At 34.1% G+C, this 16,035-nt stretch overlaps 1 protein-coding gene across 2 annotated transcripts; it reads right to left on the bottom strand.

The window, feature by feature from the left end:
- Positions 1–848: 848 nt before the first annotated feature.
- On the bottom strand, positions 849–14,138 carry LOC112680036. Of its 2 annotated transcripts, none has more exons than XM_025550016.1 (13): positions 13,921–14,138; positions 13,037–13,083; positions 7,140–7,301; positions 6,800–6,994; positions 6,572–6,694; positions 5,333–5,441; positions 5,148–5,259; positions 4,700–4,835; positions 2,965–3,090; positions 2,783–2,909; positions 2,545–2,665; positions 1,768–1,985; positions 849–1,498 (listed from the first exon to the last, which is right to left on the bottom strand). In XM_025550016.1, exons 2-13 carry the CDS (start codon positions 13,047–13,049, stop codon positions 1,219–1,221), a joined length of 1,722 nt encoding a protein of 573 aa, XP_025405801.1. In that variant the 5' UTR covers positions 13,050–13,083; positions 13,921–14,138; the 3' UTR covers positions 849–1,218. The 2 variants fall into 2 exon arrangements, with proteins under 2 accessions (XP_025405801.1, XP_025405800.1); XM_025550015.1 differs by lacking the exon at positions 13,921–14,138 and adding an exon at positions 13,328–13,715.
- Between the last annotated feature and the right edge of the window lie 1,897 nt (positions 14,139–16,035).

Below are 16,035 nucleotides of genomic sequence, written 5' to 3'. Positions count from 1 at the left end.
TATGATGAACCATTATAAAATGTTACTTTAATTTATAAGCCCAGGACTATGAAAATTCTATTCCAAAATGATGATACAGTTATATCAAAGTTTGTTTTAATGAATGATGTCACCTCATTCATATTAATATAATAATATTTTTCCATTCAATATTTGTTTAAACTATGAATAATCTAAATTTATAAATTTAATTACCTACTTTAGTGTTTGTTTTTTTATTATAATAAATATTTTTTTGATTTACTTGCATCAGTGGTCTCTAGACCCCAGGATACTTCTTTTCATTTTTTATTAACAATTTAAAGTACAATGTTTTTAATAATATTTAATTATAATTTTATAAGTACATAAATAATGTTTAAAATTAATTAAAATTAAATTATTTATCCTCCAACATCCGGGAACCAGAAAATTAAGCCTTTTTGGGAATACTTTTTTTTATCGCGATAGAGAAATATTTATAAATATTATTTATCCTTTTAAGATATTGTAAATTTTTAATATTTTAGCCGTGTTTCAAATTACAATACGTTTTAATATTTGTACATAGTTATATTATAACATGCACTATAGTCTAATAGTTAAAGTAAAAATTGTTTTAAAACAGAAACTTAAATGAGGGTAAATAAATAAATCAAATTTATTTAATTTACATAAAATATCTTAGATCTTTTATATTGTATGATTACAATTATCTAATAATTATAAAATCTTAATAAATATGATATGTGTCTTTTTAGACGTTGGATTTTTTATTGTTTCAATCTAAAGGAAGTGTCCTTCGAGAGATGTACGATTATATGACGAAAAAAATCTTTTGAACCCATCAATATCGGAGTACAACAATATCGTCAGGAGTGCTTATATTAGATAGCCGCAGCAAGCGAACAAATTTTGAAATTTACAAATTTCAATAAACAATATGTATATAAATGGGTCTCGATAAACATATAATCAACAACATCTGTAACGTTATCGATATTTGTCTTATGGACTAGACAATATAACTTACACAGTACACTACATTATATCACTACGTTTAATATTCGGAACAATAACCCATAAAACCGCGTTGTATTTCGTTAATGTTTAGTCAAAAGTCTTCGACGACGACGTATGGACGTGAGCGATGCGTAGTTATGAACTAATAACGTGCGGGCTCTTATAATATCAGTTCACGGAGACGGTCCGGGAACGAGCACGGTGTCATCGTGTCATTTACACGTTGATTATGGACAGGATCGCTTTGACGACGGACGCGGCGGCCAACGAGGCGTACGGCTGCCATTTGTTTTTCGCCGACCCGTATTTGTAGTCCGATATGCCCCGGACCACCGCGTACGAATGACAATAGTTGCCCATCAGCGACCCCATGACCGAGTCGAATTCCGAGTCAATGGCCAGCAGCTTGTACTCGGCAGCGAACTTTTGTCTCTCGAACTCGCAGGACATGGCGCTCCGACCGCCGCCGATCGGACCCACGTGTATCCTCGGGCCTCTGAAACCAAACGGACAGCGTGTCATGATTAGTGTAAGCGCGCAACAGAGGGGTTTGGAACATCTGTCGTCATCATGATCGCATCCCTCAACGGAGGTGGGGTTAAGGAAAAACACCCGGTCGGGATTTTAATTACAAACGACTGAATTGTATTAAAAAACGATTGGGGAACATTGATCATTTAGTTTTTGTTTGTTTTTCCCGCTGTATTGGTCAGTGATCAGATCAGACTTGACCCACCCAAAACACCATACGTGACAACAACTCACAATTGCTGCTGCCGGTCACCACCGTCCTTCCGTCGGCAAACCGGATGCGCGATTTCGATCACTTCCGTTCCGCCGATGTACATTTGAAGAGTGTCCGAGTCCGCCGGCGGCCGTTTGAAATCCAACTCGTCCGTCATATTTTGTTCTTCGATTGCGTTCAGACCTTCCCTTAGGTATTCGTCCCACAACGACTTTTTGCAGTCGTCCACCGATTTCACCTACAATCCATTAGTAATAATAAACAAATATATAAGAACGCTCTGGGCAGGCTCGAATATTGCTAAAATTGTACTTTATAGCACCTCGACGTTTGTGGTTTTACGTTTTTTTAGTTTTCAAATTGTGCCACTTTGTCAAAACGTAACAGTTGAAGTTTTTATTTATATTTTATTTTATTTTTTTTTTTTATTACATGCACCTCGGCAACTGTTAGGACCATCGGGTAATAGTGGGTCATGATGGTATAGTAACACGAGTACGTTTGTACTAGCTCTCGGAATACCTACGTGGTTTTTAGCCACATCGTTATTAAAAACTCGTATACATATTCGGGAGCTTGCGTGGCTAACCATCATCGCATTTCCTGTAAATGCTTTTGTTTCATTCGAGATCATTGAAATATAATTTATTACTATTTTCATCCCTTTAATCTTCACGTTATTTTCACCACTTTCACGAAGTATAGGAATACACGTCATACAAGTCGAGCTCTTATGAATCACGCACATCCGACAACAATCTGACCCGAAACAGACCCTGTCCGAACACAAGACTTACTTCAGTTTGCAATTTCATCGCAGCTATCTGAATATCGAATACTTTCGGACTGTACTGGCGGCAATGGAAATTTATGTTTCCATTTTCGGCGACGACTTTCTCACAATACGTGTAGACAGCCCTGGATTTAATAATAATACTTCGATTAAATTATTGGTCGTCACACACGAATCGTTAGCGTGTATCTTTATAATAAAAACATCGGCTGCTGTGTGCATTCCAATAAATATACACGTACTTTTGATTGTTTCCGTAATGAGAAACGACCACGTCTCCTAGTTTCACGTGTTTGTCGTAGTTCGTGTAATGTGGTACGCCGCCTCCAGCACCGCACACGAATACGTGTTCGACTTTTTGAAATGTTCCTGTAAATCGTTCCGGTTATTAAATCAAAGTCTATCATGAGAATATGTAGTTAACCTAGCAAGCGAGTTATTGCATTGCCCGCAGCAGTCGTAGCTTCTCGACTTTGACCTAACACGGGAAGTTTGGTGCAAACTACGCTGTGGTTTCCCATTTTTCCGATTGTATAAACGTTTGATTCGCCTAAAAAAAAAAAAAAAATTAAATTACACCTCATACCATAGTGGTACAATTAAGTTCGAGAATTTTAAAAGTTTTTCGTAGGACTCTATACTATATACCAGTGATGTCCAACCTTTTTCCTTTGGCGGGCCACTTTGGTAAACAATTATCTTCAAGTGGGCCACAAAGTATAAAAGTACAAAAATAATCTTAAATATTGGACTTATTTTCTTATCTTTTATTGTCTATTGAAAAGATTATGAATTAAGGTACACATTAGTTTGATTAGTACGTTATTTTAAGTACACGGATGATATCGATATTTAATTGTAAAGTTTGCGTATGAAAATGTCAGACAGAAAAAAACGCAAATATATTGATGATTGCTGAATTTTCAATGGTCTATAAATTACTTTTTCATTGAAATTAATGGAAAAGCCGTTTGTCTTGTGTGTCGTGTAACGGTTTCAGTTTTTAAAGAATTTAATATCAAACGGCATTATGAATCAAAAAATGTTCTTACATTTTTAAAAATTTTTTTTTATTTTAGAAAATTCGTAACGGGCCACATAGAATATCTTTGTGGGCCACTTGTGGCCCGCGGGCCGCGGGTTGGGCACTACTGCTATATACTATTATCGCAATATATTATTAATTAATTTTGGTAAGTGCTTTTATGACTGACAGCCCCAACTGAGAGATTGATCTAGCCAATGTTTATTTTAGACTTTCTATCTGGGTGGGGGTATCGTAAATTTTCAAAGGATGTATGTAGTAAGCCATAGGATTAAATAATTAACAAATAAATACACTTTTTTGGAGGGGTTCACTAACTGGTTATCTCCCTGAAATAAAAACTGGATCATATAAACATAGCCTCAACCAGTTGCGCATATTATACGAGTACATAACAAAATAACGTTTTTTTCTTCAAATAAAACCGCGGATATTGTTATAATTTTATATTGATCACTGTAATGTTACGTCACAACTTATTATTTATAATAAATATTATTCCACTAAATAATAAGGTTTTTAATATGATGAGTTAAAACAATTATAAGTCATTGTAAATATATAACGAAGTCAGAATCATTAATTGTAATTTAATCTGATCGAAGTAATTATGCACTTTAGCTGCAATCAAAAGGCTGAGAGGTTAAAACCGTTTAATTAATATTGAACGGTATAAACAAGATAAAAATAAAAATAAATGTTTACAGAGTATAAATTAATGAGTTAAAATGTACTAAATATCTATTTTAAAGTATGAACATAAACATTATAATTTTATGTACTTTTTACGCTAAACGTTTGTTTTTCTGAAAACTAGAAGGAGTGGTGGTACTCAACAATATGTTTAAATGTATTATGACCTTGTATTTAATTAGACACTGACTGGAAGTTGGCATACATTTTAAACAATTCGTAAAACAATAACAATAATAACAGTTGGGACATGCAAAACCTTGGTCGTACCCGCAGAAGTAAATTTTCATTATTAGTTTATAGTCATGAAGTCATTATAAGTCACTAATTTATATACTTCTGTGAGATACATCGCCGTGTAATGATCAAATTATATATTTAAATACTAAAAAAAAAACTAATTGCCGTGTTGCATGCTTACCAACCGTAGTGTATCGTACAAACGTTTCTTTGTTTTCGATGAGCGTGTCGACAGCCACTTTTTCGCAATACTCGGCCGTGATGATGGCCACAGTTGGTTGCCGGTTGTAATGTATGATGGGGATTTGTTCTACAATCTAAAGCGAAATAATAATAATTTATGGCATCGGTCTTACAAAAATTGGTGCACGTTGTGCAATTTTACAATCTTCAGATCAATTCAATTCAATCTTCCCAGAGTCTATTCTAAGGCGCTGTTGAGAGTATGAGCAATTAAAGATAAACTATGAGGATGGGATCCTCTAATCCATTATTTTTATCATCTTTAGTTATAGAGTTGATGAAATCAATACTTTGTTTACGTAAATCCTTAGAATATACTCATGTGGATATACATGGTAAACATACATTTGAAAAATATTAGTATAATTATTATCATAATCTCTAACTTTATCGTGAAGGACAACTCTCGTGTAGCCACCATCGACGGGCTTGACGATCCCAGACTTTTGTAGTTCCTCTAGGTTATCCCTGATGTCAGAATGTTTCCATCCATGTTTTCTTTTGACAAAAGAAAAAAAAAATGGTATGAAATGCGGTTTAAAGTTCTAGCATCACAATAGTATATTTTTACTTGTTTATGTCGTCTACGGTTAGTGGATTGGGATAAGAAGATTCTATCAGTTCACGTAGTTTTACTCGCGAAATTTCCAAATTAACCGCCGTTGGGCTTTCAACTGATACTAAAAATAATAAGTAAATTAGCGTGACTTAACGGTCGTTTAGTCAGTAAATGCTGACGAGTATGAATATATTTCATACCGGGGATACCTCATAATGATATAACCATATAGAAATAATATTTTTTTAAGTATAAAAGTGAATTCGCTTTATATTGATAAATGTTGGTAACCTGCAGCAATATTTAAATGCAACAGATTTAAATAGATAGATATTTAAATAGATTATTTGACCATAAAAAATACAAAGAAAAGGTTATCGATGTCAAAAATATATTTAATCTTTTAAGCTCGCCACTAATCTGAGTATGAGTATCTAATGGTATAATGAAGCCTTTTATTTTTTCACCGTTGCTCTGAAGATTTCTCGAGACAACCACATTTGTGATAGTTACGTTCTTCTAAGTTCTGTCGGTATAAGCGCCCTAATCGCGCTAATGGTACTATTGCTTCAGATTATTTCAACGGTGTGTTAAATTTAAGGTAGATAAATTTTTCTATTTTGCTGACCATTACCAAAAACGTTCATACGTGATAGTGAAAAATTCTAACGATTTGTATTCGTTCCAAGGCTTATCACGTTACGTTAACTGGCATATTGATTTCTTGAGTCAAGTTACATAATAGTTTAGTAGGTAAACGCAATATCTGCGCGCGTATTTTAAAAATGTAACCTGAACGCAACTGTAGCCAGTGTAGATAAAATACCATTTTGTTCCGAGCTACTGCAGCGGATTAGGCGTGCAAATCAGCCAAACTGTTCATATTCTACTACCCTTGAATGGTGTCCCTGAACCGTAGGCTATATAAAGAGAAAATTCATCCAAACGATTCGAAGCGCATCCCTTTTCCGAGGAGTGGCGTGCGAAATTCAATGGCGCGATAATATAGTTGTTTACTTTTGAACACATTGTGCTTACTTAATTATAATATTTAAAAATAGGATCGATTGTTTCGGGAATTATTTCCACAGCGGTTAAGCCGCTAAACCTAATCCACTCGAACCGCTCTTATGCATCTGTTTGTACGATTTTGGCTGCCTCGAACGCGAGTATCTGGCGCACAAGTCAGAGCAATGCTAATTACAACGCGCTACGTCCGAGTAACAATGACAAAGGATAATTGGTTAGTACCTCGATTGGGCGCTGGCTTCACCGCGGTTTTCTCCAACTGTTTTAGTTCGATTTCAAGTTTGGACAGACACTTGTAACCCTTGTGCATCAACACCAGCAGTCTCTTCACGAAGCCCACGTAATCTGCAAACGACAATCGTAGCATATGAGTTTCGCACATGCGCCATGCAATATTTGTAGAATACACGTGTATATTGTATACGTGATTCGTGATGGTCATGTGCATACCGTGGGGGAACCGATCCGGCAGCACCAGGTCCTGGAAGAATTGTGAAGCCGTCGCCGATGCGTCCGCTGGCGGTTCGTCCCTGTTGCACCAAAACCGTATGGTCCGCCTCTCTTTCGTGTGCACACCAGTTTGGCCGTTGACCAGGCATACGGTGAACTGAACGGAAGTGTCAGCTGGCGTCTCGTCTCCATCATCTAACGTGACAGACTGCGGTTTTATTTTTTATTAAAATAATAAAAAAAAATTAAATAAAAAACTGAAAAATAAACCATACACTGCAACGTGCATGTAAAATACATTTGTATACGGGTTTTTTTTTTAAGTTTCTCCATTACTTACCGTATTTTCTGAATTTGCTGATCACGATGCCGCTATGCTCTCCACCAGCTATGTATTCGTTTTTCTCGTTTCGTTCATCATTGTTGTTGTCTACCTGACGTTCGATCACCAACACTGTGGACGTCACGGTTTTGGACTTCGTTAACAGCACCACTCTTTCTTCTGTTTAAAAAAACGGTTGTGTTCACCATAGTTTTTTTTTTTTAAATGATAACTACCTATAACGGGAATAGTATATGCGAAGCAGTACCTATAATAGTGTTTCTAATAGGAAAATCGTAATATGCTAAATGTTGATACAGTGACATTGTTTGGGATGAGTGATGACAGAGAATCGATATTTTGTCATAAAAACTTATAGGTTGGAAAAAAGTAATATGTAATCATAATCACATCGCTATATAGTGCCGTTCTATGAGGGGTGGTGGTTATATCGAAACTGACGATTTGATAATACGAGTAAATACCGACTTAAAAAAATAAAACATTTCCACCTATTATAGTTGATATAATTGTCCTTCGGCATTAAAGGCGGACCCATTTTCGTTCAAATAACATTTTTTTATCCAAACTCAAAAAGTGTGATTTGGTTTTCGCTTAAATAATTTTATTTATCGTAAACGAAAAAAACATTTTGATTAGTAGTGTATTTTTTTTTATTGAAAATTTTATGAAATCTGTATACAAATTATTTGTTTAAGTTATGACAAGTAAATTTGATAAACTCGTACAATTTCTCAATATTAAATAAGAAACTGTCTAGTATCACTCACAGATACTAAAATATTTTCGTATAAGTTCACACTATCATTCCTATTAGTCCGCACCGATAAACGCATAATATTTAATATTGTAATTGATTACTTAAGTGATACCGATGCAGAATTTCACTCCTTTCGGCCACACTGCAAACACCAATATAAAGTAGGAATAAGTAGTAATTGGAAATCTCTATCGTTCTGTCATATCTGATATTTCAGACGCTTTGGTCGAACTAGGACACTCGGTCACGCGTGTGGTTAATATCAAAAAGAGCCATCGTCCTTTACCATTGTTCCACATAGAATTCGCTCTCAATGAAAATAACCAATAAATCTTCAAGATTAATACAATCTCGTCCAGTCCATCATGCACCAGCATAACAGCCGCCAAACCAACATCCAATACTTCCGATTCAATGTCAAGAATTTTAAACTAATTCAAAACTTTATTATACTCTTTAATTTCTCTGCTTTATCTTTTTAAACAAACTCACACTAAACTACCCATAATTGGCAATAATTTCAATATCAAATCTCTTATCCGTATACATCATTAAAGAATTATTATTTATATTTAATAATAAATATAAAGCATATCAAATGACTGAAGTATTTAATTACTTTGTTAACATTAGTGTCATATCATAAATTACATAAATGTCATTCGTTATATTATATTAAATGTCAAAAACCTTAAAGCATTAATTTACTAAAACATTTTAAATTCAATAAATATATGTAAAAAAAGTAGAAAATCGTAGCGTGTGATCTGACCAAATTTGTTCTGTGCAATTTTAAATTGATTAATTTCTTGTCACTTCAATAATGAGTATTCTAAAACATTTGTACGATTAATTTTAAAATAAATTTTAGTTTGGATTTCATCTTTTAATCTTTGACCAATCTAGAGTTTCCTCTATAAGTTGAAATGCTGAATGCATTTTATTGTTTTTTTTTCACACGACTAGTATCAATAAACTTGTACACAGTGATAGTCAAAATGGTTTTTTCGTTTAAGATAAATACAATTTCTTTGGATGAAAAATAAATCCCTTTTTTATGAGTTAGGGTAAAAAGATAATTTCGACGAAAACACCTACGGCCGACATTTCGTTTATACAATGTAATCTACAATACTTCAAGGAATCACAGAAACTAAAAACGTAGAATACCTAAAATACCTACTTTATACCATGGGTATAAATAATATATCGAATACACGCGTCATTTAATCCGGACTTGGAATTTTTTTTATACAAGGTTGCCTGGTTAAATTGTTACCATATTTGGTTGCGATTTGATATTAATATATAAATACAAGGTTGATTTTATTTTATTCTACATATATCCTATTTATACACACCTAAAAGGTCTCGGAAGTCGCGATTAAGAATTTTTTTTTCGTAAGCACTCCAGCATGGCTATAATCTATATACCATTAAAGGTACTACGTAAATTGCAAAACGCTTTCCATTGAATGATTTGTCTCATTGTTTTCTAAAAAAAGAAAAGACCATTGGTCACACCCATACACCTATTGTATTTTACTCAAAATTTGTTTCTAATTTTAGTTCATATTCTATATTTAAGCTAGGTTTTTTGTTGAACCTCTTTCTGTGTCTCGAAAAAATCGTTGTAAAATTTTTAAATACTATTCAGATAGAATCCCCTAATCAATTAGAAAAACTAAATTGTAAAAAATAAAAATATATCATTGTAATAATAATACATTATTTGTCATTCATTAAACATTTAAAAATATACTTCAACGGTAACATGTTGATGTTAAAAATTAACGAAAAAAGATAAACTATATACTTCAAAACTATATAACAATAGTCTCAAACTGCTTTTTAACTATATTATAATAGTAACTTAACATAATAAAAACAGCGTAGCAGATGTATGTAAATTATAAATGAGATAAATTATTGTTAGAATCTAAATTACCTGTAAGCAATTGCTGTGACGAATTATAATTTTAAATATGAATTCTTCGGTGAATTATCTCACTAAAAAAGTAATTATGAGCAGAAAAGATAGATTGACTATAAAAATCTTAATATTTGTACAACTAATAATATTGTTATTCAAAATTTCCAAGGTATTTTTGGTGTATAATATATATGTATACTTAGTTCATAATGTATTATGATATATATGTTATAATCATGTGTTATAATATGATAAAAACTATACATTTAACCTTGTACTATAACCGCAATATTTTATAATTACTATTACTACTGATTCTTTGAAAAAATTTTAAAAATATTGAGATTTTTTATAAATACATAGTGTACTCGTATTTACATTTATTGTCAATAAAAAAATAAAAAAAAAAAACTGTTATTCATGGAATTTTATCAAAAAATGTACACAATATTGCAAGAGTAGGTATTTATTAGTCATATCACTATAGTACATTATAATTTCACCACACGGTTATAACATTAAACTTTTATAAAGTACTTACGAGTACTAACCTAACTAAAAAATGTGGCAATTCAAAAATTGTTGAAACTATCATTCAAATGATTTATGTTATATACGTTAACTAGCGGGGAAATGATTAAAACGGTATTAAAAAGCTAAAGGAATTTCAAATGTTCAAAACATACGTTACATAAAATAACTTGGCCCGGAAATTGAATGTATGATTGTTTTTCGACAGTCACGCCTATACTTAGCTTACATCGTAAAAAAAAAAAAATAGTTTAATATATTAAGTTAGGGATTATTAGTTCCCGAATTGGAGCAAAATAATCTAAATCGATTTTCTTATAACTAGTTTGCGGTGATCTGTATATGTATATGTGTAAGGTTATTTTTTCCCGTAATTTGTTGGTATACGGTCTCTCTTACGCTTGGCTGATCTATATACATTGTATTTCACTCAAATGATAACACAAAATATTTCCGTTCAATGATCTTGGATTGAATTGGGGTTTCTTCGAGGAGCTAGGGAATACTAAAATACACATTTTGTGATCATTTTCGCATTTTTAATTCTTTTATTGTGCGCATACCCAATAAAATTTACATTTTTTTAAATGGCAATATCTATTTTCAACAGCAGATTTAGATTTATTTTTTTAAGCAGCTTTGGTAAACAAACTTTTTTCCTATTTCAAAAATAAAAATTTACTGAATTACAGCAAACCTAAGTTTAAATAAAAAAGATTTTTGCTGCAGTTTTCAATGTTTTAAATTTTATCATTTTATTATTATTTTTGGATAACACTATGTAGTTCATTACTACCTACCTTTATTTATTTTATTAAATGGCTATCTACTCTACCTACCTATTTTTGATTATTAAGTTATTTCACTGAAAATTATAATTTATAACAATAATTTGATTATTCAAACCAAGAATTACGTTCGTATTGGATATATTTGAATTGAATACTCATTTTTATGAGTTTTATTTTAATATTCCCGATTATTTTTAATACAAAAATTATAGTCATAGTGAAAAATTAGATATGATATTAGTTTTTAATGAGTATCATCGAAATTCTCGCCAAGCACAACTATACACCAAACGATATCCCAATAGATATTAACCAGTCCATAATTATTATTAAGACCCCAAAATTAAATCCGAACTTATGGTTCATTAATAATAGAAATAGGGGAAGATATATAAAAATAGAAGCAATCGTCGTCAAATACTACAAGTATAGCTGAAGTTAACGAATAAACTGAAATACAAGTATTGGCGAATGTTCAAATGAACGCACGATCATCCATACGTCTTGTTGCAAATAAAGTTGGAGTTAATCCACGCAAGGTACGTTCAGTTTTAAAAAAAATTTAAACTTCGTCCCTGTAAACCGGATTTAGTTCACCATCTTCGAGCGGGAGATAGTGAACGTAGATTATTATTTATTGCGTGGTTACTGGTAAAAATTGTAGATAATTATCAATTTTTAAAGTATGTTCTGTGGACAGATGAAAGTAAATTTACCAATAATGGCGTGATTAATAAACAAACGTTTTTGGGTAAATAATAATCCACATTGGGCACTTGAAATTAATTTCCAAACATTGTGGGGAACAAATATGTGGTGTGGAATATTAGGAGATTCCATAATAGGGCCCTACTTTTAAGACGGAACCTTAAATGGAAGAATATAATTGGATTTTCTCTCTAATAATTTATCGCCAATGTTGGAAAATGTTCCACTAAATATTCGGAAAAACTTGTTTTTCGACAAGAAGGTATTCCAGCACATAATGCTAATGTTGTTAGACAATACCTTAACGATAAGTTTGTAGATAATTGGATGGGAACAAATAGACCGATAGCTTGGTGCGTTCGTCGGATGTTTAACTTAGTTAAATAATCTCTAAACGCGTGCCCTTCCATTTAACTTGATTCCGACCAAAAATAATAATAAAATGATTAAATACAGAACATTGAAAAATTTATCAAAAATCATGTTTAAACTTAGGATTGCTGCAATTCAGTAAATTTTTGAGATAGGAAAAAAATTTGAATATCAAAGTTGCTTAAAAAAATAGATCTATCGGAACATGGTATTAAAAATAGGTGTTGCTATTTAAAAAAAATGTAAGTTTTACTGTGCGTACGCACGAAAAAAGAATTAAAAGCTCGAAAATGATCACATGTGTATTTCAGTACTCCCTACCTCCTCGAAAAAACCAGCAATACAATCCCACGTCATTGAACGGAAATATTTCGTATTACCATTTGAATGAAACACACTGTAATATAAAGTGAAAAAAAAACATGAAAAAAAAAAACAGCAAAAATGACCTCTTTTACGTACCGATTCGATGACATTTCTAAACGATTTTACAGGAGAAACTCACTGGAAATTCCGAATAGCCGAAAAAAATAAGAATGGGAATACGTGCGTAATAAAAATAACGAATCATTGCAAAACCAATATACGTACTTTGCCGGTGCACTCGGAGTATCATGTTCACCGGATACGGTTAATCGTAATTTATATTATGAAGGCATTACAAAGTCGTATATTGTAATAATACACGTGTATACGTTTAATTATAAGAAATGTCCTTTCCCGATCACGATTACGATTAGTTTTGATCATAATACCGCTGTCATTCGCGGTTTCCGGGCATACTGCTAAAGTGACTTACCTTGATTAGTCATGATGTTCAACACGTATTTGAATCTGACGTCACCTCTGAAATAACGGTAAAAATGATTAATATCGAGACGTTCGTAAATACGGAAACAGTAGGTCCACTGTAATAGCAATGCAATGTTATAAATCGTTTTGGAATCGTACACATATGGACTCTCGAGTTCGGGTAAAATAACCGTGCAAGAACATTTCAACGACAATGTCAAGGCGAAAATAGCGTTAATTTAGACGACCGCGGAACGCCATTACATAATTCGTGCTGACCATAGCTGACCCAGCTCACCTTTTCAGATGCGGCACATCGATCTTGTAATTTAAATCGAAAATCATTTTTTTTTCCTTTTCCCGGTGCTGACACGGTCGGAACGAACAACGAGAGGACGGAACCCTACCGTCTGCGGAGATACCTTCGTATATTCGGGGCTGGTAATAAGGGCCGGTTTATTTTTGATGTGTCGTCGTCATCGTCGTCGTGGAAAGGTTTGCGCGCGGCCTCCGTTTTATTAGACATTTTGGTGCCTGGCACCATATGGGTACGAAATTACGAATCACGTATAATATCACGAATAAAATATACAATACGGCATATCGATATTCGGGTTTGTAAAACAAGCGAAATTACCGTATAATATACATAGAACGCGTGTTGCAGATACGTAGTCGGATACACGAACGCGACGTCCGCAGCCCCCCCCCCCCCGGGACGACTCGCGGACGTGAAATCAATGTTGTTATGATTTTATTACGGCACGACCGACTGCGTACAAACACTACAAACACGAATAAACACGATTTACACCGCTGACACGTTACCGGGGAACACGTCTCGAAAACATCCGCGACAACGTCACACGACGAATGCATATTTGTACTCACGTCGGTGTATTTTTCACGGTGATCCGACTGCGGCGATCATGGAAACGGGCTTACGACGGTGCGACGTGCACAGGAACACGTTTTTTGGTGGCGCGTACCGGGTTTGAAAACGATCGCGCGACCGGCACACGTCCGCCGACAAGGATTCACTGCCGGTGCCAATCAATTGCAACTGTGTCGCCGCGGCCGCGTTTAATAACACGGCAATAATGATAGTACGTGCATAGGAGAGTGTGCATAGGAGAGCGATGGGGGGGGAGGGCACCTCTGCTCCGCCAGTTCGACCCCGGTGGGAGCGTTTGACGAGGGGCGATGGGAGAGGGGGGGGCGGTTTCGTCAATGGCGATAGGACTGCGAGCACGTGTACACGTACCACCGACGGCTGTACGTGCGTACTGCGAGACGGTCGTCGCGCGAGCGGTTGAAGAGGGAACGGACGAGGGGAAAAAAAAAAATAAAAAAATAATTCGCTCGCACGCGCGTCAAATCGACGTACGGTTACGTACGGTGTGGCCGTACCCGGTTAGGAATACGTGCGCGGAAGGGGTTATCTGGAGCACGCGGTACGCGCGAACCGTTGTATTTACATCGAGCCGCGTGCACGTTTCACGTTTTATAACCGCGCGGCGTGTTCGCGTTTTCAATGTTTTTTTCGATGCGCGTTCGACAGTCCGTACACGGGAGAAATGGGGGGGGGGAGGTTCGCTTCGAACTGTCATCACGTCCGCTCGTCCGTTTTCCACGGCTTCCTGATCGGGGGCGGCTCCAAGTGGAGCCTAGGGGCCGCGGCCCTCCCAAACCCGTACCGTATTTATAAAAAAAAAAAAAAAAATGTAAATTCCTAACAAAAAACGCATATTGCAATACGTACAATATTATACGACACGCACGAGTATGTAGATAGAGCCGTAGAGGTATGACGGTGAATACGATGTACCTGCTATCTGTATTATGAAGGACCAATAAGGCTATAAGTAAACTATATTAATATAAAATATACTATGATATTATTATTTTAAATAAATAAATCCTTCTTTGAAGAAATCATCAGACGAATTGGTTGTACCTCTTACCAAAATCTCAAGAGGATGGCACCTGACAGACATGATGGGCTACAACAACAAGGCTTTTAGCCTTTAGAAGCTGATGAATATCAAAGTATCGAACAATGTATACCCAAGTTATTGTTAGTTGAAAAACAATCGAAATGCAATAAATATAATGAACAATTAATAATGAGATACTTATTAATCACTTTTGTTTTTGCGAAAAGTGATTTACATTAGGTTTCAATATGTTAAACAAAGTAAATCATTACTTGCGAGCAAAACAAGTAAATTTGTAATACATATAATATTGATGGTTTATGTTATACGAGATGACCTTTTCTGAAATAGGCTAACCCACAGTAATAAAATCCTGGGTACGCCATTGATCGTCCTATATGCTATATAACTTCGAGTAATTAATCGCCGACATCTTTCATTAAATTTTAAACTGTACATTAGGTGCAGCTGATGGATCCTGAGGTGGCATACGCATGAGTGAAATTAGATCGGAGGAATAGCTATAAATGGATGCTTAGCACTCCCTGTTTCGAGATCGGCGTTCTCCAACTTTTGACTACGTGCTCCTTCGGTAAAATTCAACACTTTTTTTGTTGCTCTAATAAATTTAGTTTTTTTTTTGTGTTATTTTTTTGTAGTTTTAATAAAAATAAATGCAATTCTAATGTCCACACTAAAAACTATATATAAATATAGAATTTGAATATGGCAATGAATCTATACTGTTTCTAACCCAGTAACAATCTCAAATCCCAATAGTAATTCATACTGCCGCATACTTGAACAGCGAGCGATTACGATGGACTGAACTATTTATGAGTTCCATGTGTTGACAGTAAACAGATGTTGAAAGGTTTTAATAAATTATTATTTATCTTCGAAATAATCTAATACTAATGCAATAGGCTTAATGTATTTTAAATTGTTCTGTATCAACTATGAACAAAAAAAAAAAAAAATTTATTATATGATATGAATGTAATATAATTTTCATAATTAATATTAATACGAGATAGATGTTAAATTATGTTTATTATGGTTTGGTTGA

Source organism: Sipha flava, unplaced genomic scaffold, assembly GCF_003268045.1.
Source record: "Sipha flava isolate LNK unplaced genomic scaffold, YSA_version1 172_pilon_pilon, whole genome shotgun sequence".
Lineage (NCBI taxonomy): Eukaryota > Metazoa > Arthropoda > Insecta > Hemiptera > Aphididae > Sipha > Sipha flava.
The sequence above is the reverse complement of the archived record's forward strand: the minus strand, read 5'-3'. Positions and strand labels throughout refer to the sequence as shown.

What these genes read in the sequence shown, in the direction of transcription:
- LOC112680036 (XM_025550015.1), bottom strand. Translation starts at nt 13,374, where the DNA reads ATGATTTTCGATTTAAATTACAAGATCGATGTGCCGCATCTGAAAAG. An exon ending in GATGTGCCGCATCTGAAAAG is followed by an intron (nt 13,084 to 13,327) that starts GTGAGCTGGGTC and finishes CCGTTATTTCAG; the next exon opens with AGGTGACGTCAGATTCAAAT. An exon ending in GAGTTGTCCTTCACGATAAA is followed by an intron (nt 4,836 to 5,147) that starts GTTAGAGATTAT and finishes ATTTCGCTTTAG; the next exon opens with ATTGTAGAACAAATCCCCAT.